The sequence below is a fragment of the Emys orbicularis genome, chromosome 2, assembly GCF_028017835.1.
Source record: "Emys orbicularis isolate rEmyOrb1 chromosome 2, rEmyOrb1.hap1, whole genome shotgun sequence".
Classification (NCBI taxonomy): Eukaryota; Metazoa; Chordata; order Testudines; family Emydidae; genus Emys; species Emys orbicularis.
Window position 1 is genome coordinate 36239681 of NC_088684.1, and position 25588 is coordinate 36265268.

General features: G+C 39.4%; 1 protein-coding gene across 39 annotated transcripts in view; it reads right to left on the reverse strand.

Moving 5' to 3' along the window:
- The window catches only part of RIMS2 (regulating synaptic membrane exocytosis 2), a 765985-nt gene that overhangs the window by 284097 nt on the left and 456300 nt on the right, over positions 1–25588 (reverse strand). For 31 of the 39 annotated variants that reach the window (XM_065398069.1, XM_065398065.1, XM_065398088.1 and 28 more), the window contains 3 exons: positions 10629–10759; positions 7872–8043; positions 7089–7242 (listed from right to left, as the gene is read on the reverse strand). In XM_065398069.1, the coding sequence (XP_065254141.1) occupies positions 7089–7242; positions 7872–8043; positions 10629–10759 (457 nt within the window). Of the gene's footprint in view, positions 1–7088; positions 7243–7871; positions 8044–10628; positions 10760–23297; positions 23346–25588 lie in introns of all 39 variants that reach the window. The other 8 variants (XM_065398068.1, XM_065398083.1, XM_065398067.1 and 5 more) reach the window with 1 other exon arrangement.

The window sequence follows — 25588 nt, forward strand, 5'->3', positions numbered from 1 at the left end:
TTTTGGCAGTTACATTCACTTTCATCTTTTCAGGATAATGCAGTTTGTCCATTATTTGTTGGTTCTCACAGTTAATTCCAAATGCTGTTATTTCTGAAAACTGCTAAGTTTTTCTTTGAAGGTCACAGTTTGACATTAATTCATTTTCCCCCCTGCTCAGAATCTAAAACTTTTCTCCTTCAGGATCTCAGCCATATTATGTATCCTTATGTCTGCAGGTTTCCAATCCTGTGAAAGTGCTAGAGAAGCTGTGTTCCAGAGGGACTGAAAAATTCTGTTTTGTACATATTTTTCTTTTTTGGCATCTCACCATTATCAATGCTGTCAACCCACACTCTGTGGTTAACGGATCAATAATTCAGGGAAGAGTGTGGTTCTAAAGCTGTAAGGATTGACTTTGAAAACATGAATCTGTTGGTTTTTTAACACTAAGTAAAAATAAACAACAATAATTCAATTATTTTAAAAATATCTAAAACAAGTTTTAATAAACAAAGGGCATATGTCTCTATAAACAAAGCAGAATTAGTACAGAATTAGTGCCTCAAAATATTCAATAGTCTTACACCTTCACCCACCACTCAATATCAGCCCACATGACTCAAATATAAAACACTGTCCACTCCTCATACCTACAACTGCAAATAATTGTAAAATGTGAAACAAATATATCTTGCTTTTCAATGTGAAGAATACTACATATGTACCCTGGGAAACACAGAGAGGAAAAACCTTCCAGATTTGCAGGCCCACAATACAGAAGATTTGCCTCCCAACCTCTTGAGTTTAAATTGTAGAACTACTGGTTGCCTCAGTCCCATTGATCTGAACTGCTGTAATGCATAAATGTGATACCATACCACAATATTTACTTTACCTTACTTTACTTATTAACTTTTCCATGGAATTTGTGGTATTTTCTACATATTGTATGAGAAATGTCACGAATACCACAGTATAATGATCAACTACAGGGGGTAAATGCCAATATTTTTTAAATTACCTATAATGTTGTGTCTACAATCAGTTGTCAGAAGGAAAATAATGCAAATAACTCCCCAGTTACACTATAGAATTGCCTGGATTTTTTTTATGCACAGCTGATTTTGGGTGCATAATTGGAAGCTGGGTTGAGGCTGTAGTAAAAATGTAGCCCAAAAGTCCAGTTATGATCAGTGAAATGGACTATTCATGGGCGGCAGGTTTATATAATTTTTGGTGGTGCCCAAAAGGGAGCTGTCCCGTCCATAGGACGGACCGGGGTAACCACCCCGGGCCTCGCGCTTCAGGGGGATGCGGGGTCCAGGGTGGCCTGGGGGGGTAGCGGAGGGCCTGGTGCCGGCAGCAGTGAGTGACCCGGCTCCAGCCTGCCCCACTCTGCCCCGCCGGCTCCCGGCGTCACTCGGGGGAAGGGGTGGAATGGGGGATGGGAGGGGGTGGAGCAGGGGCGGGGTCGCTCACTGCTGCCAGTGCCAGGCGCCCTGCTAACCCTCTAAGACGCCCCGGACCCAGAGCCATCCCATCCATAGGTCGGAATGGGGCAACCACACTTCAGGGGGCCCCGTGCTTCAGGGGGAGGCAGTATCCAGGGCAGCCTGGGAAGTTAGTGGGAGGCTTGGCGCCGGCAGCAGCAAACAACTGAGCCCGCCCCTGCTCCATCCCCTCCCCCAAGCCTCCATCCCCACCCCACCTCTTTCTGGCTTCCGCCCCTCCCCCGAGTGATGCTGGGAGCCGGCGAGGCGGACCGGGGCGGGCTGGAGCCAGGTCGCTCGCTGCTGCTTGCACCAGGCCTCCTGCTAGCCCCCCAAGCTGCCCTGGACCCCGCATCCCCCTGAAGCGATAAGCCCAAACATTGGTGGAGCTGGGCCCATGTTCTTAAATATTGGTGGAGCAAGGGCACCCCGGGCCCATATAACTCACCACCTATGGGACTATTTACATTTTATGTTAACATAGACCTTACATGCTATATGAAAAAGCTTAAAACATAGTCATTGTATAAGAGCCAAACAGTGTCATTTGTGTAGTATGGCACCATGAAATCCCTTGGCTGAAAGGCCGTAAGAAGATATATTTTTATGTTTTAAATGTTGTATATTTGAGTGTTCTGCAGTAGCTGTAATCTTTACGTGTATATATGAGATACCCCCAGATACAATGCACTGCACTTCTCAATAGAAAGTCCAGGAATTGGATAGTTTGGGAGGATTGGTTAAGGATACAAAGCCCTTCATCTGCACCAATTCAAATCCAGCACAGGCTGGAGATGACTGAAACTTGTTACCATCTGTTGTAGGTTCAGTGACATAAGTGAAAATCAATGATAGACTAATTCTTAGTGGACATGTCTGTATCACAAAATCTGTCTATTCAGAGATAATTGAGAAATAAATGGGTATGGAAACTGAACTACTCTCTGCTAGAGTTGGCCACTGCAAACCAGCATATGGGGTACTGTGGAAAGTTTGCTCTACATCACTGGCTGTGCATAAGTACAGAAATGCATTCTTCAGGGCTGTCAATCTGGCAGTTTTCATGATCACTAAAATTCACTGAAGCTAAAAAGAGAATTGAAAGTGCTACAAGTACAACACCATATCCCCGACTCTAGCAAGAAAAGAAAGTGGGTGAGTGTAGGTGATTCTTTTATACTACCTTCAGAGAAAAAAATTAAATAATTTTATCTCCTTTAAAGGTAGAGCTACACTAATTTGGAGACTATAAAGCCCAGATATGACTACATATGAAAAGAAAAACAAATATCCTTGTAATTCAAAATCTCTTTTTTGAGAGAGATACAGTACCTCTAATACAGTGAAAATACCTATATTTTTAAAACGAGGAATGAGATATTTCTAACAGCAACAACTTTTGTATACATGAACTAAGGCAGCTCTTATTTTACAAACTAACAATAATATACTTATTCCAAAATACAAATAGAAAGTGGGAGGGTTGAACTACTTTTGTCTCGACCTGGAGACAGCTTTTGTAACCCCAGTAGCTGAAAGCAAGATTCACTATGCAATACACAGTTGAAGCAATAAGTGCCAAATGAAAGAAAATAGCTGGACTGACTTTCTAAGGGATTTTGTCTGCTCCAAAACAAACACTGGAGACTTTTAAAAGTCTGCACATGTAGAAGTACACCAGGACAGAGCTTAGGAAACAGAAAAAATATAAACAGGATGACTGATTGTGGTGGAACTCTGAGACCAGCTTGGAAGGTATCTGCATATCTAACACAGCATCATTGTCTCTTCATAAAATCATAGTCACTAAAGTTTGGAACTCAGTTGCCCTATAGGTTTAATTAACTGACACCAGACATAACATTTTCTGTCTAAGAAACTTGATTTTACAAGTATCTCTTTGCACAAAATTAAGTTTTATAATCTGAGAACCACATTCATATTCCATTATACAGAAGACTTTTTATCACAGCATTCAGTAAGACCTTCATAAGTCAAAAGACGTGGTAAGGCCTTCAGTTTAGCTGAATCTTCTCTTGAAACCTCCAACAAAAAGAACAGGAACCACTTATTTCTTCACCATTATGGTGCTATTAGTAGAATATAAACACTCTCTTCTTGGTGAAGTCAGAGGGATATGCAAGTCTGTTCCCCAAGCACTCTTATGGCTCTCCCACTTTCTTCTGCAAGAAACTGATGCTGATAATTTTAAACTCGGAGCTGCGGCAAATAAGTTTAATTCAGGCATACTCCAGTTCAAGAAATATATAATTTTGCAATTCCTGATGCAGGGATAACTCATGAGATTTACTACTGCTCAATGGAATCGCTTAGTTATCACATAGTCCTTTTCCAATAAGAATTCCTAGTGAATACTAAATTTCAGTGTGGACATTTTCCCAGTCCCAAATCTGGAGAATTTCAGTTCCAAAAGTCATTGTTCTGTATTTCTGTGCTTGAAAAACGATGTCAATTTGAATTAAGAATAATTTATGGGACACTAGGTTTCAAAATCTTGCAGTACCTACAGTCTAGGAAAGTGAGGAGAAGTTTGGGCTACGAGAAGGATCATGATTCTGAAATCTTTCTGAGTGGGCTTCTCATCTCAATTTGGACACACATATTATTACTGAAATTTAGACAGCCTTGTGTCATATAGAGAAATGTATGAAGGTTCCAACAATTATAATGAGCACTTTTAACTTCTTCTTTGGCTTTAAACTTCTTTTTTGAGTCAAAGCTACATTGAAATGGAGAAGGATTTCTGCACTAAGTCCTGACCTCCAACCAGAGCATATATTTGACACCATGAAACCTTTGATAAGGCTTTCCATACTTGCTTTCATACAGGCTTACAAGATTGTTCAGGTGAGGCCAGGAAGACAGAATATACTCCTTAGATCTGAAGGTATGAGGCAATATATTTGATCAGATCTTGAATCTAGTATCATTATGAGCTTTCCCCTGTGACGTTATCTGATTAAAATATGACCATGTAGATCATTGTTGCTACCACTGTTACATAATTGCAACAAATCTTCTACAAAGGTTGTCAAGTAAGGTGTCTATGGAAAGGCTATGATTTGCTGCATATGATTATGCTATTTGTATGCATGTATCATTTTTGTATTTGAAGTTATAAATATTGGCTCTATGCCTGGATTTCAAATGTTTGCTCCTCGGGTAATGCCCACAAGGTATTTAGCCTGCACATCTTGAAGGAAATATTCAAACTAAGTGGCCCATCAAGGAACACTTAACTCACAATGGACCATGGGAGACACCTATCTACACTTAATGGACTTTCCTGCTATGACTAAGCGAAATCATGCATGGACATGTGAGTTGCCCGTGTGACTCCAAATTCCACCTTTTACCTGTAATTTTCCACTAGCTGTGCTGAAGGCTTTGTTAGAAACAATGGATTTCCCTCAACATGGCAGAAGCTATAAAAGGTCCTGGAAACATCTCCATTTTGCCTCTTTCCTGCTCAAAACTCTGGACTATGGACTTATACTAATGGGAGCATTCTAACCAAGGGACTGAGGTCCTTCCAATGATTTGGAAGCAAACAGAGACTTGATTTAAGCCAGCAGTTTACTCCATCACTGCTACAAGCCTGAACCAAAATTTTGCAATTATTGTATGTATGTGATTCCTTTAACCAATTTTAACTCTCACCTTTCTTTCTTTCTTTTTATAAATAAACCTTTAGATTTTAGATACTAAAGGATTGGCAACAGCGTGATTATTAGGTAAGATCTGAGTTATATATTGACCTGGGTGTGTGGCTGATCCTTTGGGATAAGAAGAACCTTTCATTTGATGAAATTGATTGTAAAGAACCACTCATCTTAAAGTCTAGTGTTTTTGGTGGTGATACAAGGACTGGAATGTCTAAGGAAACTGCTGTTCTGACTTCTTGTTAACCAGTGTGGTGAAACAGAAGTTTACTTTTGTTGCTGGTTTGGTATATCTTAAGGGAGAATAACAGCCAGTTTTGGAGTGTCTCTGCCCTATTTCTCAGCAGTTTGTTCTGAATTTTGTATTCTCAGTTGTGACCCACGGAGGCCTGGTTACACCTCCAAAACAAAGCAATTAGCTGTTATGGTTATCCACAATGGCCAACATTTGAATGTACATATGTCAAATGCTAAAAATAAAGGGACTTGCTACTCAGGGTTTAAATATTTTTTGAAAGCTAGGGAAAAAATTAACTAAATGCCAAATAGAAAACTACTCTAGCACACCAGAAAAGTTGAATTTAATTTTTTTTTTAAATGTACAGAAAAATTAACTGCAGGAAATGAAGAAGGAACAAAATAGTTAAAAACCATAAGAATTTGTCAAAAACAACAACATAGCTACTGAGAAGGATACTGGATTGAAAAGGAGATCCTCACCTGTCAGTCAGAAAAAGAAAATCTGACTAAGTATAATGATAATCTCACTGGTAGAAAGTTATGCATCGCAACTTGATGCAACAGTTTATCAATTTCAGAATATTATGATATGGAGCATTCCAATCCCTCTCATAATCAGCTGCACGACCTCAAAGTAGACAACTATTACAAATACTTATGTTTATGAGCTTAATTACTGGAGAATCCATGTGGAGTTTATAATATACTGAACATTGTTTGGGCTCCACTGTCAAAAACAAAATTTAAAAAATAAATATCTTTTCAAGGTATGCATATATGTGCATGGAGGGAGGGAGAGAGAGAGAGAGAGCGTGAACAAAAAAAATCTTATAAATCTTGTAAATTACAATTTTTTTTACAAAAATATCTGTAGGATTTACAAAGGATACTTTACAATGCCTACAGAAATTTTGTAATGATAAATCACAAAGCACAACTTTGAAACACTGACTCAATAAAGTAATTTAAATGGTAAAAAGAAAGAAGGCGATTAAACAAGATTTGGTCATACCACTTATTTTCTGCCTTAAGTACCCAATTACATTTTCCTCTACCAACTCAGCGTAAGTTCTTTTGTTAACACTTTTACTATTTACTGCAACCTACCATTGACCTCTAATATTGTACCATACAAAATAGAGTTATGAAGCACACTTTTACTTGCAAAATCAAACGAAAGCTTTTGCATGGCAAATGGTCTGACAATTCAGAATTGTCAGAATTTAACAAAATGTTGAACATGCTCTTTTTACTGTAGTGATAGTATCAAAAGGCAGTAACAAACAATTGTATTAAATTCAATACATGCAAAGTTACATACAAGTCATTGTACTTCATTTTAAAAAAAAAGTTTAGAAGACAGTTACTGTGCTTTCACTTTGGGTGTACAATCAGATTAGAAGGTCCTCAGCTGGTGAAAACTGGCATAATTTCATTGACTAAATTAATTTCCTTCAGCTGAGGATCTGGCCCATATATTTTAAGAAAGAATGCACTGTCATGCACTATTCGGCATTAGCATTTTGAGTACTTCAGACGCTCATTGGCAATCAAAAGGCACTGATTAATGGCAATGAAAAACAAACACACAATGTCAACTTCTGCTTTTACAAATCTTTCGCTTAGAATGTAACATACTGTACACACTAATTTAGATGAGATATACACAGCATTAGTAATATTAATAACCTACTTTGTAACCTCCGTGTAGGGCTTTCACCATGTAGCTGTCTGCGTGGCAAATATGGTGAGGGATGGGGAAGTGGCAATGAGGAAACATCATGTGTCTGAAGTTTGTACCAGTGAGGTTCATCGTCTAATAGTGCTGTCTCTAGCTCAATAAGAATCTACAAAAGAAACAAGCACAGGTGCTACAGTGGAACACTATTTTAAAATAGGTATTTCTATACATTTTATTCTATTCATTCTTTTAATGTTAACATACACATTTGAAATTAAAAAGAGTTCTTGCATTCACTCAAAAATGAGCCATCAAGACACTTACGGATATAGTACTTGTAACAAATTTTGACACCGAATAAGACAAACACTTCTAGTTTTAATAGCAACCTTAGCAACTTAATGACAATCTGAACAGCATCTAAACATCTTGGGATAAATTAATAAACAGTCATATTTCAACATCTTCAGTAAAGTTACGCCAGGGACAAATTTGGACCATTATCAACAATCCTCAAAGAATATGACTTTTTGAAACTATGTGCATGCTGTTATTAAGACAGAACAACTAAAGAATGTATCTGATACTAACATTACATCATAAATTTCTGGTAACTCTTAGGAAGAGTTACTATTAAGCAGTCAAATACGTGCAAAAGTGTCAGCTTTTTTTTTTTTACATCAGATAAAAATATTTTATTCACAAGAGCCAAAGAAATCATCACTCATCCATGTACTATTGACAAAGTCCCCAAACTACTGATTGATTATGAAGAGTCAAAACAGTTCCAAATACCTCTCCTAAAAATTCACTTTCTTCCTCACGAACTCGTGCTTGGTCCCAAAGCGTAATCTCCAACATTCGTTCTCGAAATTCTCTCCGATGAACTGGAGAATAAATGAATGTTTGGTTCCATTTGGGTTCCAATGTTTTCTTTACTGTTTTTGTTCTTCTTTTGTTTTTATCACTGCAAAGAGCAATTTAAACATTAAAGACTTCCAAAAAACTACTACATTGTACTAAGCATTTTGTTAAATGCATGATCTCTTAGAACAGTGGTAATTTGTGTGTAGTTTGAAAGACTAACAATAAACCAGAAGGACATCAGAATTAGGAGTTTCTGATGGAAAAAAGATTAGGACCTGGGACTGGTTATAATTTACAGTTTTGTATTCATGAAGTGTGTTTACAAAATTCATTAGTTTAAAACTTGCTGGTTTTTTTGCGTCATTCAACTGCTGTACTAATTTATATATTTTTAACAATATAATGAAGATACTGGCACATTTGCAAATACTCTAAGTATATAACATACTAATTATATGAATAACAATTGCGTTATTTGTAAACTCCTGGTAGCTAGATGTTGGAACAACATGTTAACTATGTAGTTGCATTTTATCCAGATTGTTAAAATAAAGAACTTTAATTGCGTATTTCAACACTCAAGATTTGTTCACCATAGAGAACTAAGTTACATTGGACATGTTTTTCCAGTGAAATTTGTTTAGTCAGAGCTTCACATGCTCACCTAATTAAATGCTTGAGTTGTTTAACTGCACTTTTCCTCTAGCAGGTTACTTTTCCATGCATAAGAGATTTATTTTAGACTACTAGGTTTATTCTTCAGAGAAGAGAAAAAGCAGTTTGGCTGTCAGAAGAAAACTAATTCAATAAGACAAACTGCTGTTTCTTTTATATATGAGGAGGAAATACCAGGAATAATTAAAGGAAAAATTCTACACTCCTCACATAAAAGAAAATAAAAAGAATAACACAAAGTATTTATTGTAAAACATTACCACATCATAGTAAAATTCCAAAATATATCATTATTTGTATTTGTATTTGTAAATGTATTTTATACATTATTTTATTTTAATAATATATTTCTATTTATTTTATATTATATTTGGGGATTTTTTCTTCTTTTCATCACCTGACCATCCATTTCCAACCTAGGTATAGGGGTCTTTCTGCCCATATCCCATTGCATGATAAAAGCTCTAATTATCTAACAATATGAAAACAGAAATTATTGGTGGGAATATTGATCTTCAAAAAAGTGGACAAGATAAATATAATAAAACAATGAATCTGAACCCCAGTTAGTGCAGATCTTCGCCTACTCCATTGTCTTCAATGATAATATGCCAATTTGCATGAGCTGAGGATCTAGACCACTATATTTTATTAGGCCAATGGTTTAAAAACTTTTAAGGCAAAGAGGCCTAACCAGAACCTTTTTGTAAAAAAGCTTTTGAAATACAGCAATGCATATGATGATGGCATAAAAGATATCACAGTATCCAAGTTGACATAAAATGGATAAACCATTCTTGTTTGGCTAACTTCACCATTTTATCCTATTTCAGGTTACTTTACCATACTGAATATGGTGAAGATGAAAAGGACAATCTTGCAAGGAGTTGAGCACCCTCAATTCCTAGTGAAATCAATGGAAACTGACGGTACTTAGCACCTTTCATGATTATACAATTCTTTCTAATTAAATATTTAAGGTTAACTGGCTCTGCCCCAGACAGGGCTGAGGAGAGATGGATAGGAAGGCAGAATCTCCAGGCTGGGAAACATTTATGTACAGTATAACAAACACATGCAGTAAAAATACTTATTTTAAAGATGCATATTATTCTATCACTCCATCAATCAGTTTTTCATATTCTGATTCCACAATTTACAGCAAACCTCTGCTACATTTCACAACATACCACAAAATAAAGCCAAATGTTCCCCTCTGCCAACAAGAGAGAGGAAACACAGACGAGCAGTTCCAGTTAGAAGGACTCCTCTAACTGTTCCCCTTCCCTCTGACCTAATGGAAACAACTACATTCACAGAATCAAGTACTGAGATAAAAGGGGGTAGGGGAGATAAAGGCCCCATCACACCATCATCTTCTCCTAAATGCCATGGGAATTACTGGTGTAAATTAATATCAATACTGTGTAGTGAGAAGGGCCTACAGTTAGAGCTGAGGGTTCTCAGCATGTCACAGGTTTGGGTCCTCATCAGCATTAACTTGTCAGTACCACAATTTGAGACTCATGGTTTTTGGATGCCAAGCCCTCTTCCTCTTTTGCTGTGGGGACGGGGATGGGGGGGACAATGAATGCCTTGAAGAAATTATCAGTCAGAAACTCAATTAATCTATATCTGTGGAATTTCCTGTCCCGTACACAAGAATAACCTAGCAGATAATATGGCCTTAAAATATTAACAACAGTATTTGCAAACAACAGCTCCTCATGCAATGCAGACAGGTTTATCTTTAGTTTGCCATCCAATAGTTGATAAAATAATCTAACTAAAGTTAATTTGATTAACAGAAAATAGTATTCAAAGAAATGTAAAACCTGTTCTACACTGTTATATAACATGTTCAATCACTAAATTCCATTCTTTAAGACTATTCTATAAAATCTCATGTATGACCAGTATTAGCTAGCAATCTCTTTTCAACTCTGCATGTCATCTGAATATCTATTTTAACTTCTACTAAAATATCCCTTACTTTTCCCTTCACCCTACCTTCTGTCTGGAAGAAAGTAAATTTTAACATAAGGATTCCTTGGCCTCCCATCTTCCCTTGAAGGAAGATCCTTTGCTCCCAATATTGTGACTATCAACTGATGACCAACCTTGTCATACCACAGCTTTATCTGTAATGAGAAAATATGCATTAGTCAGCTCATTTCTTTAACAATCTAGTACACTATTCCTCCTCCCAAGATGCATTTTACTCTTCAACCCCTCAACTGTGATGGTTTTATTGATTATTACAACACAGATAATTTGTATTCCATTTTGTAAATTGTAGTGAGGCAGAAAAATGAAAGGATACACTGTAATAACTTCAATGTGTATCAAAAGTTATTTCATTAAAAAACCACACATATATGCATCTTATATCTTTCTCATTGATTTCCAAGTAGTGAACTGTTTAAAATTATGTTCCTTTTGTAGTTTTGGGTTCTACTGTATAGTATTTAGCTACATGGGGTCTTTAAATATTTTGCCATTTCTAAGGGCTCTATTCACAATGAATGAATGTTTCATATCCTGTTGGGAAGGAAAGACTATGGAATGAAGCCATAGGCATTATGGATCTGTTCAAATGATATTCAGAATAATTTTGGAGGCATGTTTATGTTCAATTCTCAGGAGCTTCCACAAACAGATGAAAGGGTGGGTGAATGTTTCATTATGATGATTCCCTCCTCAATCCAACTCAGCATAATAACCAAACCAACAGGCCAAAAAATTATTTTATTTAGCTGTACAAGTTGTTTTTATAATTAATTAATTAATCTCAGAGCTAGATTAGATTAACCATGGAGTATCCTTTTAACTTCAGGTATTTCATAACAAACTGCTATTTACACATTCCAGCCTAAACATTATGCTTCCAGATGTATATTGCTAACATACAGGGCATATCTACATTAGACCATTGCTCTCTTTCAGGGGTAAATGGTGTCGCCATAGCAGGATTAAGGATTAAAAATAATCAGGGTATCACATGATAGTGTGATACCATCACTGTGACATCATTACAGACAGGCTGACAGAGCAGATTATCTGTACAAGAAAGTCTGCTCCAGACTGAAAAAGATCTAGAGGTTTTAGAGGAAGCAGCAGCTCCTAGTGGCACCTACTAAAGCCAGGGAGGGGAGTGCTCAGTCCTGTCACACCACACCCACCATAGCAGCCCATCTCCAGGAACAGACACATCCCAGCGGAGGTAAATCTTGTGATGGGAGCTGCCACCACCACAACTCTTGATGGGCAGGAAATTGGGGGCTGACACTACCTCTCCTGATCCCAACTCACACTCTTTGGTTAGGCCAGGTGAAGGGGCACCTCAGCTGGCACCACAGCTCCTAGTCTTCAGTCAACCAGAGATAGGCCTTGGCAGCTGGCACACTTCTCAGGTCATATGACAAAAACACAAAAGGCTGGCTCAGGTTTCTGTAGTTCCCAGTACTTCAGTGAGTTTGGTAGAACATGACCACAAACACTCAACTTATTTTCTGGTAGGCCAGGGCCTCATTCCTCCCCAGTCCATCACTATGGTGCCTAACATCATCCAGTGATATTCAAAGGAAGGAGGAGGCCTCTGTTCCCCACTACCACTTTCTCTAAAATTTCTCTTCAGGGGAAGGGGGGGCCTCCAGCTCACTAACAAGCTTCGTGGAGACACCTCTGTACTCCCAGTTAGGTGGCTCTATGACTACTCCAAACAGAAGATGGAGGGCGCAGTGCTACCCTCAACATCTTCAACTCACACAGAGAGCTTTGGAAGGCTGTTCCCCCAACCACTCAATTCAGAGGGCTCTAGCAACCTTCCCCCAAACTGAGGATTGATGTTCATTCAAGTTGGACAGTTGGGTGGGGAGGGCTGCACTGACCACACCACAGCAAAGGCGGCCTTAGTCTGTGGGGTGCCACCTTTACCACCCATCTTTCAACAGACAGTCCTGGGAAAGGTGTTACTCTATCTTACATGCAGTAGGCTCTGTTGGGAAGTGCCCACTTCTCATCATCCAACTAGAGGAATCACTGTGTCTCCTTCAGCAAAGGGCAATGAGAGGGGCTGTCCCTGACTGAAAAGATGTCCTGGAAACCCCCACCCACTCACAGACAGGTCACTAGGGAAGTTCTGCCTTACCACATCACTCCCAAGCAGAGAGCTCTGTGGGTGCGGGCACTGTCAATATCACCGCTGCCTAACCAAAGAGTACTATATGAGTTGCCCCTGCTGCTACCACCAACACACCTGAGCAGGATTTTCCCTGCTCTGGGTTGCTGCAGGCCAGACCAGGCACCAGAACTGAGAGCAAGGAGCTGGTTTCGCATGTGTTCTCAAAGCCCCCTCTGCTGGGCCCAGGCAGCATGAAGCTGCCTGATTGGAATGCTGAGGGAGAAGAGAAGGACTGAGAGGGGCAGGTTACAGGAACAGATTGGGACAAGGAGGCTGGAATGGGGAAGAGGGAAAGTGGGACTAGGAGTTGAGGTTGAGGTGGGGAGAGTGGGACTGGCTGGGAAAGGAGACTGGCAGTGGGAGCCCAGGAGAGAAACACAACGAGACAGGGTCCAGTAGGTGATGAGGGAAAGAAGACTGTGATTATATGAGGAGCAGAGAGGGAGGCAGGGTCTGGAAGAGAAGGAGACTGGTAACCACTGGGGTAGTTGGGAGAGGTGGGGGGAAAGGGGAGACAGATTTTACGAGTAGCCATGAGCGTAATAAAGGTAGCTATTGTATGCATGATCCCTGCTTCTGTTGTTGCAGAAGTTGGAAGGTCTATAGTGAATGAGGCAGGGAATTACAGGAAGAAAAAGGAGGGTCTCATTTTTAAGGCAGTTGAATACTCCCCTCAGGAACTGGATTCTATCCCTGCCTTGTCAATGAGATTCTATGCAATGCTGGGCAAGTCACTTAAACCAAACTTCTTATAGGTGGTCACTAATTCTGTGTTCTACGGGTGCTCAACTTGAGACCCCGTCGTCTTATTTGTAGAAAGGCTGAGCACTCACAGCTGGAATTGAAGTCAATGTGAGCTGTGCTTTGAACATATTAATTGTTATATAATGCTAAGTAGTATGAAAAATCAGGCATACTAGGCATCTCAAAATGGACACCCAAACTAGTGGATTATTTTGACCTTAATCTCTTTGTGCCTCAGTTCCTCATCTGTGAAATGGGGATAATGCCACCCCCCCCACACACCTCCATCTCATAGGGCTGGTGTGAAAATAAATTCATTATTGTTTGTGAAGCACTCAGATATTATTGTGATGAGCACCACAGAAATTCCCATGATAATTCGGTCTTCAGAGCAGGATTTGAATAGTGTGCAGTAATTAAGGCCTAGAGCCACACATTGAACAATGGAGTGAAAATAACTATTGACTGATCATTGATAAAGCACTGTCTATCCTATGCACTGAATGAGGCCGGGGTCCAATTGAAAATATAGTATGTGATAATGTAATGAAGACTGTAGTATAATGCATAGGCATAAAGGGACTGGATTAAGATTGCACAGACAACCTTAATTCTCGCATTTTGAAATTTTTGAGTGCTTGACTTTGCAATCTTAATAATGTTCTTTTAATGTTGGGTAGGGGCACATGTTGTGTGTATAATATATGATATACTTTACATAGACAGTTGTATCTTACAGATGTAAAAACAGACTGTATTTACACTTGTTAACATTATGGTATCTTTGACTTCTTTACTGATTTGTTCCAATCATTGCTGCACATGTCTTGAGGTGGGGAGATGCACTCTCACATAACTGCATGCAAAGGTCACAGTTGAAGGTGACCACAAGCTTTACTGGCATCCTCTGCCATACAAACTCTGGCTCTGAGATGACTATGGTTAGCACCACCAACCTTAGCTGGTATTGAGCTTTGCTTTTTTCTCCTTTTATATATAATGTGCATAATTATTTTATGCATTATAATTATAAAAATAATTATAATGTTTTGTAGCTGAAATAGTAAGTTCTTTTCTAGTTTGTGTCATTTTCGAGCAAATGATACCTCAGGGGATGATTTTGTTTAAATTTTTATTTAGATTAAGCGTCTATAAATGCAGATGTTACTCCTCAGGTGGGAAAGTTTGTGGTGTAGCTGACATGAGCTTCTGAGTACCTTCCCAAACTAAAGAGTGGCTCCTGAGCATAGCCAAAACCAGATTAACACTGTCTTGGCTGCTCTCTGGCCTGCTGGGAACAAGTACGGGAGGAGTGCTAACAGGTAACAGTGGGTGCAACTGTTACTGAGGGTGGGAAAGAGTATTGTAGGGCTGAGCTAGGAGAACCAACTTCACCTATATTTCCTGTCTACATGCACAATGGAATGTCATGGATTGATCTGCTATGGAAATGTATTTATTTGGAAATGTTACTGTTCCTACTAACACTTGTGAACAAGAAAAACCAAAGCTCTCTATGGAGATTTCTGGCAAACTACACACATGAATAACTTAAGATAATGCCCAAGCACTCATAAATTAGGGCTGGTCTACACTACAGGGGGATTGATCTAAGTTACGCAACTTCAGCTACATGAATAACGTAGCTGAAGTCGACATACTTAGATCTATTTACTGCGGTGTCTTTCACTGCAGTGCGTTGACGGGAGACGCTCTCCCATCGATTCCCCTTGCGCTTCTCATTGAGGTGGAGTACTGCTAGAGCGATCGGTGGTTGATTTATCGCATCTATACTAGACACGATAAATCGACCCCCACTGGATTGATCGCTGCCCATTGATCCAGCCAGTAGTGTAGACAAGCCCTTACATTGATCCTAGTTTAAAGGCATAACTGCCAGGAAATCATAGCTATTCAAGGTGCCTACCTACACATAAATGTTTTCTCTAGCAGGCTCATCCTGTTTGCCAGCACTGATATATTGGCAGTGCATACATTGTTATACTTGATTAAACTTGTTGATATTTGTGTGGCAAATTGAAACTGCAAAGTAAGGAAGAACAGGAGTTTACAGCCAATTCTGGCTGTCATAAGAACATAAGAACATAAGAAAGGCCGTACTGGGTCAGACCAAAGGTCCATCTAGCCCAGTATCTGTCTACCGACAGTGGCCAATGCCAGGTGCCCCAGAGGGAGTGAACCTAACAGGCAATGATCAAGTGATCTCTCTCCTGCCATCCATCTCCATCCTCTGACGAACAGAGGCTAGGGACACCATTCTTACTCATCCTGGCTAATAGCCATTTATGGACTTAGCCACCATGAATTTATCCAGTCCCCTTTTAAACATTGTTATAGTCCTAGCCTTCACAACCTCCTCAGGTAAGGAGTTCCACAAGTTGACTGTGCGCTGCGTGAAGAAGAACTTCCTTTTATTTGTTTTAAACCTGCTGCCTATTAATTTCTTTTGGTGACCCCTAGTTCTTTTATTATGGGAATAAGTAAATAACTTTTCCTTATCCACTTTCTCAACATCACTCATGATTTTATATACCTCTATCATGTCCCCCCTTAGTCTTCTCTTTTCCAAACTGAAGAGTCCTAGCCTCTTTAATCTTTCCTCATATGGGACCCTCTCTAAACCCTTAATCATTTTAGTTGCTCTTTTCTGAACCTTTTCTAGTGCTAGAATATCTTTTTTGAGGTGAGGAGACCACATCTGTACACAGTATTCGAGATGTGGACGAACCATGGATTTATATAAGGGCAATAATATATTCTCAGTCTTATTCTCTATCCCCTTTTTAATGATTCCTAACATCCTGTTTGCTTTTTTGACCGCCTCTGCACACTGCGTGGACATCTTTAGAGAACTATCCACGATGACGCCAAGATCTTTTTCCTGATTAGTTGTAGCTAAATTAGCCCCCATCATGTTGTATGTATAGGTGGGGTTATTTTTTCCAATGTGCATTACTTTACATTTATCCACATTAAATTTCATTTGCCATTTTGTTGCCCAATCACTTAGTTTTGTGAGATCTTTTTGAAGTTCTTCACAATCTGCTTTGGTCTTAACTATCTTGAGTAGTTTAGTATCGTCTGCAAACTTTGCCACCTCACTGTTTACCCCTTTCTCCAGATCATTTATGAATAAATTGAATAGGATAGGTCCTAGGACTGACCCTTGGGGAACACCACTAGTTACCCCTCTCCATTCTGAGAATTTACCATTAATTCCTACCCTTTGTTCCCTGTCCTTTAACCAGTTCTCAATCCATGAAAGGACCTTCCCTTTTATCCCATGACAGCTTAATTTACGTAAGAGCCTTTGGTGAGGGACCTTGTCAAAGGCTTTCTGGAAATCTAAGTACACTATGTCCACCGGATCCCCCTTGTCCACATGTTTGTTGACCCCTTCAAAGAACTCTGTCAGGCTAATTAAAGATGGTGAATGGGAAATATGTTTAAGACTATATAATTTCCCAGGAAAATATTGCCTAACAGCACTCGGTATGCATTAAAAAACTTTACTAGGAGTTAAACTGATACTCAAAGATGTGAATACATCAGAGTTCAAAATACAAGCTTATACTTTTCCAAAAAAGCATTTAACACCATTATCTCAGTAGGGGTAGTCTTGGAGAACTGCTTCTGGACCTTTCTGTAGCCACTCGCACCGCTATGGAATTGAGCGCCGGATGAGTGAATAAAAATGCCGCCCCCTTTAGCTGGCATGAAATATTGATTCTCAGCTTTCTTCAGGTTTGGGGCACAAGAGGCAAGGGTGTGCCACACCGAAATGTCAGTGGCTTGTTTAACTGGAAAGGCCACCCTTGAAGGGCTAGAAGACTGGAGGGTGTTTAGTAATCTCTGCTGTGTGTCCTGGACCTCTTCAAGAGGTATCTGGACTTCAGTAGTCATCCTCTGCAACAACTCCTGGTGCTGCTTATGGTCATTGGGTGGAGAGGGAGATGATGGAACAACTGCCTCAACAGTGAGGAGCGTGGCATACCCATTGGAAACATTGGATCTGGCTCAAACTCCTCCTCCACAGATTCTGACATGAAGAGTCAGAAGGAAGGGAGAGGAGGGCCAGTGTGATTCTCGCATGGATCCAGGGTGCCTCTATATGATCCCATGGATCCCAGTAAGAATTGATGGGAGAGATCAATAAAAGCTCTGCTGGTGAAAATCGATGTTTCAAAGGAGCTGCCCTATAATTTAGTAATGCCAGATAAGGGTCTGTATTTAAGGGTCTGTATTTACTCCTCTGCTGTCTTTAATAGTCTTTTTATTATCTTAATACCATTTTCCATAAATCCATTAGACTGTGGACATCTTGGATTAGATGTAATTTGCTTAAACTTGGATTTTCTTGCAAAATATGAGAACTCATAACCATCAAATTGTGGTCCATTGGCTGACATGACCACTTCTGGTATGCCATGTCTAGAAAAGATAGATTTGATACTCACAATAATATGTTTTGCTCTAGTGTTCTCAAATCCTCTTATTTCTGGAAAATGAGAATAATAATCCAGAACCAATATATAATATATAATTCTTGTCAGCATAAGTAAACAGACCCATGCCTACTTTGGACCAGGGTGACAAAATTTCTTCATTTACTGTCATAGGCCATTTTATTTGGTTATCTCTGTATTGTTGGCATGTTTCACAAGCCTTAATGGATTTTACTCTATCTGTATTCATTTGTGGCCAGTATAGAATATTTCTAGCCCTTCTTTTGCATTTTTCAATACCTATCCTACGCCGTACACATCTTTAACCCTAATATAGGTACACATTTCCCTGGAACTATCACAAACTTAATCTTTTCATTTTTATTTTTTACCTTTACCTCAAGATCACATTCACCAACAGTAGGAATCATTACTCCACTGTAAGCATTATCTGCTTGCTGTGAACATTTGTTTTTTTCTCCAGATCTTTTATAATAGAGTCTGCTACAACATTGGCTTGTGCACCAGTGTCCAATTCAAAAGTCACAGAGGTTCCATTTGTTTCCAGCATAATAGTCCAATCATTTGATGCCGTTAGTTCTTGCAAAATTCCTATGAAAACTTCTTCTTCATTGTTGCTTGCACTGTAGTGATCCTCCTTTCTGTGCAACAAATGTACACTATGTTTCTTTCTGGACCCACACTCCTCTTGTTTGCAAATTCTTGCATAACACTTTTAACCTCTTACATCTGTTGCAACTTTGTCCAAAGGTGGGACACTGCTGCGGACTATGTCTGTGACCACAGCATGTACAGCTCTTTATGCTGTCTTCTGCACACTTTTTCTGATTGTGTTTCACAGCTGTCTCCCTGGAATTTCTGTTCTGTCTCTGCTCCTTTCTCTGAGGATATTTCAGTGCCTTGCTTTCCCTCCAAAAGCTTCAGCCTGGTCTGTTGCTTGGCAGATGCTGATTGCTTTTTCTATCTTGAGATCAGGATCCTCCAGCAATCTTTTTCTGAGCTGCAGGTCTCTGATCCCCATCATTATCTGGGCTCTAATTAGGGAATCTGTGAGTCCTCTGAAATTACACAATTGACTCAACAGTCTGAGATCCTTTACAAATTCCTCAAACGATTCTCCCTCTTTTTGTGACCACATATGAAATTGATATCTCTCAAAAGTCTCATTTTTCTTAGAATGCAGCACTCCTCAAACTTCCAGAGGATAATAATCAGCCTGCTCTGCTTGGCTCAAGTGCAGACTATTATAGATATCTAACTCCTCAGGCCCCACTATATTTAGAAACAGTACCTTTTGCTTACATGGTTTCTCAGTGACTCCACTCACCTTCATGTAAAGGCTGAGCTGCTGCTCAAAACTCCTTCAGTTGCCCACTGCATGCCTGGAGAGTTTCTGCTTCACTGGAACCCTTAGTTGCTCCATATTCTTTTCATCAGTGTTCACACCACATGATCCAACATGTATGTCCAATCACTTCTGCTACCGTGTTGTTTAGCATTCTCATGAAGGAGTCAGAAGCCCATGCATGAGAGAGATGATTTTTTATTGAAGTAAACACCCATGCTGGTCCAGCATGTCTAACTAGGAAGGGGAGCTGCTAAAAGTCAAAAATGAAACCAGAGACTGAGCTGAGTAGCAGATTAGCTCTTAAATAGACATGAACCTCACAAAGGCTTTGGTCCTTTGTGGGTTTGAAGGGCTCCCGAGGAGGGTACCAGCGGATCTAAGTCATTTGAAGATCTAGTGTTCAGGGGATCCCACACAGTTGGTGCTGTTGGATAGGGTTCCAGCATTGAACTCCCAGACAGAACCGCTGGGTACTGCTCTTTAGGTTTGTGGGGTGGCAACAGAGCCAATACCATCAGATCTTCTTCCTCTGATCTTTACTTCTTGGACAGAAGTTTTCTGAGGACCTAATTCTTTAGGACCTGCATGTGAGGACTCGCCCAATTTTGACCAAGACAGGGAGGGATCCTTTCTACTAGAGGTATATCTAGGTAAAGATATGACCTTATGCTTATGTTCATGTCCCTATTCTTAGGAGAGGGTTTCTTAGGCTTAAGAGTTTTACCTCAATTCTGGAGCTCATGCTTAGAGGGGCTCTGCTCACTAGCTGAGGCTGTTGGTGTAAGGTGATAAGTCACTTCTGTGCTGGGCTCCAGCCAATCCACAAGACAGAGACTGATCTGGTAACTCCCAAGGTAGATATCTGAGCCCCACAGGAGTAACAGCAGCTCAGTCTGCTCAACATCACTCCAGGTCTTGGAACTCACTCCTTCCTGTTGGTGGCAACAGACTCCCAAAGCCTGAGTTGTTCCAGCTTTGCTCTCGTTCCAGCCCTATTCCTAGTCCTGCTCCAGCTCTGCTCTCACTCCAGCCTCACTCCAACCCTACTATGGATTCATAATTCTAGTTCTGACCCTGGCTCTGACCACTAGACCCAACTGCCATGGCTCTGACCACTAGGCATGATCATCCCCATCATGGTTTCTTACTGTTGTTCAGGCAGGTCTTCCCAGCCTGAATCTGAATGGGGTCTCATGGGCTGCTCCATGAGTACTTCTGCAGACCAAACTCTGGTCCCTCACGAGTTCGAGGAGGGAAGGAGCTGCAGATACTGCAAACTGGAGGTGATATTAGCCTGCGTAAGGCAATAGAGGCAGTGCTGGAGATTGTCATTGACAGAGAAGGAATAGGAGGAGGAGACACAGTTCTTGAACTCTTGGCAAAGTCCCTCTTCGAAGGGAGAAGCTCCCTGGAGCAGGAAGAATAAAACTAACTATGCTAGTGTGCTAAACACAAGAAAATACCTAACTGTCAAAAACTATTTACAAATCGTATTCATAGGTTCACAGTAAAGGAAGATTGAAGTAGACATGGAGGGTTCCAACTCAGGCCATGCGGCGATAAGAAGGAACTGGAGAGGTGTCTAGCCACACTGCCCTTTATACTCTTATTTTGGAAAATAACTGTGCATGTGCAGACCAATGGAAACTGCTTACCAAAAATTTCCAGACCCAGGTGCATGGTGTGCATACATACATACCCATGTGTGGAATACATCGAATTAGTAGTGAAGCTCAAAAAAATACCCAGGGATTCAGGGGACAGAGAGGGAGTGTGGTGGTGATGGTGAGAGGTGGGAGGGTATGGGTGAACAGTGGGGAAGTTGACAGTGGAATCAGGGGCACACACCATCTTTCAGAGTGATTAAATGAATAGCTACTGACAGTGAAGTGTGAACATCCCTGAGGTCTGTACACTAATCCAGATTAATCCATCTACCTTCCTACTGAATATGGACGTATTGGGAGGGATGACTTTGTCTCTCATGCTAGTTAGGATAATGTTGTCAAAGCCATGAGTATGAGCTTCCTGAGAACCATGCCAAGCAACATTTGACTCTTTGACCAGAATTATACTCTGTAGAAGACTACACAAAGAGGTCTGTAAAGACCCCATGGACAATGTGCAAAAATAAAATTTCACCTGAATAGAGTCCTTAATTAGTAGAACTGTAATAAATAATCAGTGTTGGAGATGCTTATTCCTTACACACACATGTCATTTGCTGTGTATGCTGTATACAGAATTATTGTTATTTTTACTCTCTTAATCATGAGTAACACGATCATTTGATCAAATGAAGATACCTTTCATTCTTCAATGAAATAAATTATTTTAAATGGGATTTATATCAGGATTTTTGTCATATTTAATGTAATTAAAAATGATAGGCTACCACATGTCCCTTCTAAATTATAATACTTCATAAAATCATGGAATTTAGGATGATGTTTGCTTTTCAGTGGAGCACTTGCTTGTCAGATGAAATTGCTAATTCATAGTTTCTTTTGAAAATATCTAAGCAGAAGAGAAACATAAATGAATTATTTAAATTATACATAAGGTCGTGGCCAGTACTTGGCCTTCCTGGGCTTTTAACAATTTGTGTCTGAATTTGTATATAATGTTTGTTTTCCATTTTGATTACCACCTTCATAAACCAGCATTATCAGTCACATATTAAAGGATCTGCACTGAAGTTCTTACTAGATACCCAGTACATATCAGTAGCACATAGTAAAAATAATTATTTTAAACAATATTACCAAGCTTTTAACCTTTTGCTCAGAATTTTTCTCACGTTTTTATTCTGAACTTATAATTATGCATTTGTATATACCACTTTAGGGAAATCATAAAGTGTTGGGAAAAAATTAGTCAGTATGCTTTGCTTATTAAACCTTAATCCCAGCCAAACCATTTTCTGCTGTCTAACCTATCTCATCTAACATTTCCCTTCAAGTTAATACTATGATCACTTCTCCATTTCACTATGAAAATTAAAAAGCTCACTCTCATCATTTGGAACCTTTCATTTTCACCTTTCCTTGGGCAGAGATTGAGCAATATAAGAAAAAAATATACAATTCTCAAAAAAAATATGAACATTTCCATAAAAATATTTTGTAACAAAAGCAGGTAATATTCTACATACAAAAAACTGAAAAAACCATGCAGCAAAACAACAGAAGCGTTTTAACATATTAATACAACCTACATTTGAGTTAATCTACAGTACTTTAAGGGTTTCCTAATGAAAAAAGGCAAACAACTTGTACCCAAATAGGACCATAAAACTCAATAAACTCAATGATAAGAGGCAGACAGAAAATATTTTTAATTAAATCAGGTTTTGATTAAATCAACCTACTTTTCAAAATGCAAGCACTGAGTATAATATACACAAAATTCATTTCTTTAGACAAGGTACAAATTTATTTGCCGATCTTCCACTGAAGGAACTACTATTAATTGGAAAATGCAAAAAAGGATGTGTTAAGTAATGATAATGAATGATTTAAAGAGACATCAACCTTGGTATAATGAGATCAAATATCCACAGCACAAAATTATTTACTACTTGTACAATATACATATGTATGTATGTATGTATGTATGTAAGCAGAACACATAGCTATTATCACTGCTGAAACCTGTGTGAGTTTAAATATATATCACAAAAGTAGCAAAACTAAAGCTAATTGTCTCTTTAAATTTTAATTTAATATTTAACCCCCATGCAGAATTTTACAAGCTGCTCACAAGATGATATGAAACTTGTTAATATGGTTTGAAGCAACATATTAAAACAATGGGAAAACGGACCAAAACGTAACGTTTTCCTGCTATGCATTTTCCAAAATAAACAAAAGAAAAAAACACAACTTTAGTTTCTGTCAGGCAGACGAGGCCTTTACCTGAACCCTAGGAACAAAAGGCGTTGTTCTTCTACTAAGGCTTTGGCTCTGGTAAGCAAAATTAAAGAAAAAGCAATAAAACAAAACCAAAAAAGACAACACGCTGGAAACTAAAAGACCAAAAGTAAAAACAGAGACACACAACTATTACTTTAAACACAGCTTTACACCAAAGACATAGTTATCCAGAACAAACTATTTTAATGCAGTGCATAAATTAAATCTGCACATCTGTTACTGAAGCATGTCAAAACTCTGTGGTGAAATTCTAGCCCCATTGAAGTCAATGGAAATTTTGACACTGACTTCAACAAAGCCAGGATTTCACCCTGTATGTCTGTCTACTGATTACACTTTCAACAGATTAAGAAATAATCTTAACTAAAAGCAAAAAATGAGTACAGTGGGAATTAAAAGTGGAATAGAAAATATTAATTCAGCCTGAATATCTCTGTCAGAAAGCTTAAAGTGTGCACTGAGAGGCTAGAAACTAATACAGCAATACCAGGTTTCAGTCCCCTTTTCCACAGTTTAAAGTAGCATTTGTACCGGCAGCCCTCATACACGCTGTAGCAACCCTTAAACAGAAGGTGGAGCAGTTGGAGATTAGCAGTGGGGAAAAGGTGTGATAATGTATTTCCATTCCCTACCAGTCATGACAGGAATGACATATGGTGTATTCAGAAAACTTTTGCATGAAATGAGTCCTGAAAAATTTAGCAATAGTTAGAAATCACACACTGTACAATTTGACCATTCTGTCACCTTATTCACACCTTCCTCTACAGGTAATCCCAAGGATTTCAGTGTGACTATTCACAGAGTAAGGTATTATCCAATGGGCTAGATACAGCTGTGCAGGGAAGTAAGAAAGTCCCATTCACTCCACCGGCATAGGTGCTGGAAGTAGGGGTGCTGCTGCACCCTCTGGCTTGAAGTGGTTTCCATCATATACAGGGTTTACAGTTTGGTTCAATGGCTCTCAGCATCCCCTCTATAAAAATTGTTTCAGCACCACGGTTCATCGGCTGGCCCAGCTAAGACTGTTGCTCTACCACAGGGTGAAGAAAGAAGGGACTACTTGCCCAGCACTCCCTCCTGTAAGGGCAGAGAAGGTGTGGAGAGGGGCAGGGAGTGGGAGGTGGCTTTTCTTGCTGGAATACGCTGCTCCATGAAAAGGGGAGAAGAAACTCACACCAAAGCAAGGGGGAGTCTAAGAGGAGTTTGTGACTCTCTCAGGGTACATCTACACTGGAGCTGGAGGTGTAATTTCCAGCGTGGATAGACGCACACACACTAGCTTTGGTTGAGCTGCCGTGCTAAAAATAGAAGTGGCAACATGAGTGGTGGGATACTAGGTTTTTACTCCGCATGTACAAACCCAGCCGGGACACTGGGTATTTACTCGGGAGGCTAGCCCATACTGCCACCCATGCCACTTGTATTTTTAGCACACTAGTTCAATCAAAGCTAGTGCACATACATCTATCTGAGCTGGAAATTACACCGCCAGCTCCAGTGTAGACATACCCTCTGTCACAGTTTGTCCCATGGTCTGCTCCTGCAGTGGCAGAGCAGCATACTGTCCCTCACCCAGGATAGACTGTAAAGTTACTATCTAGCCCAATGTGAGTGAATGTGTCAGAACCTGGCTCCAAAGGAAAAAATAGGATTTCAAGGTCTACATGATAGTCCTATTCTGTAACAACTTAAAAAAAATACAGAGTTCCTCTATTACAGGTCTGCTCCAATGTCTTTAGCCTCACAGACAGGTCACAATCGTAAGAGATTGAATTGCCCCTACAATGAACTGAACATCCTCAACTCTCACTCACTGCAGTGGGAACTGAGAGCAGGGGTGCTTATCACAGGTTTGGTTGGGCCCTAGGTTAACAATGGTAATACATCACTGATTTTCCTAAAACAATCTTAGACATTACCATATGCCATTAAAGAACAATTCTAAAACACAGAGACAGCCTTTGTTAAAACAGGTTTTGTTTTTTAAAGTAATGCAGCCTCCAAAAATAAACCAACCAATAATAAATACCAATTTGTTCCATTTTTTCCCCTTCTTTTACTGAACGAATTAAATCTCATCTCCCTCAACAAACATACAATCTTTGCACATCATTATGACTAGTGCATCTATCAATCCCCTTTCCACAGAAATTAATTTGTGATGAAATATACCTTTGTTATAATGTTTTTAACTGCTGAATATACATGGTAGATATAATGAGGTGCATAGAGATATAATGGGGTTCAATTGTATAGGCAAATAGTCATAT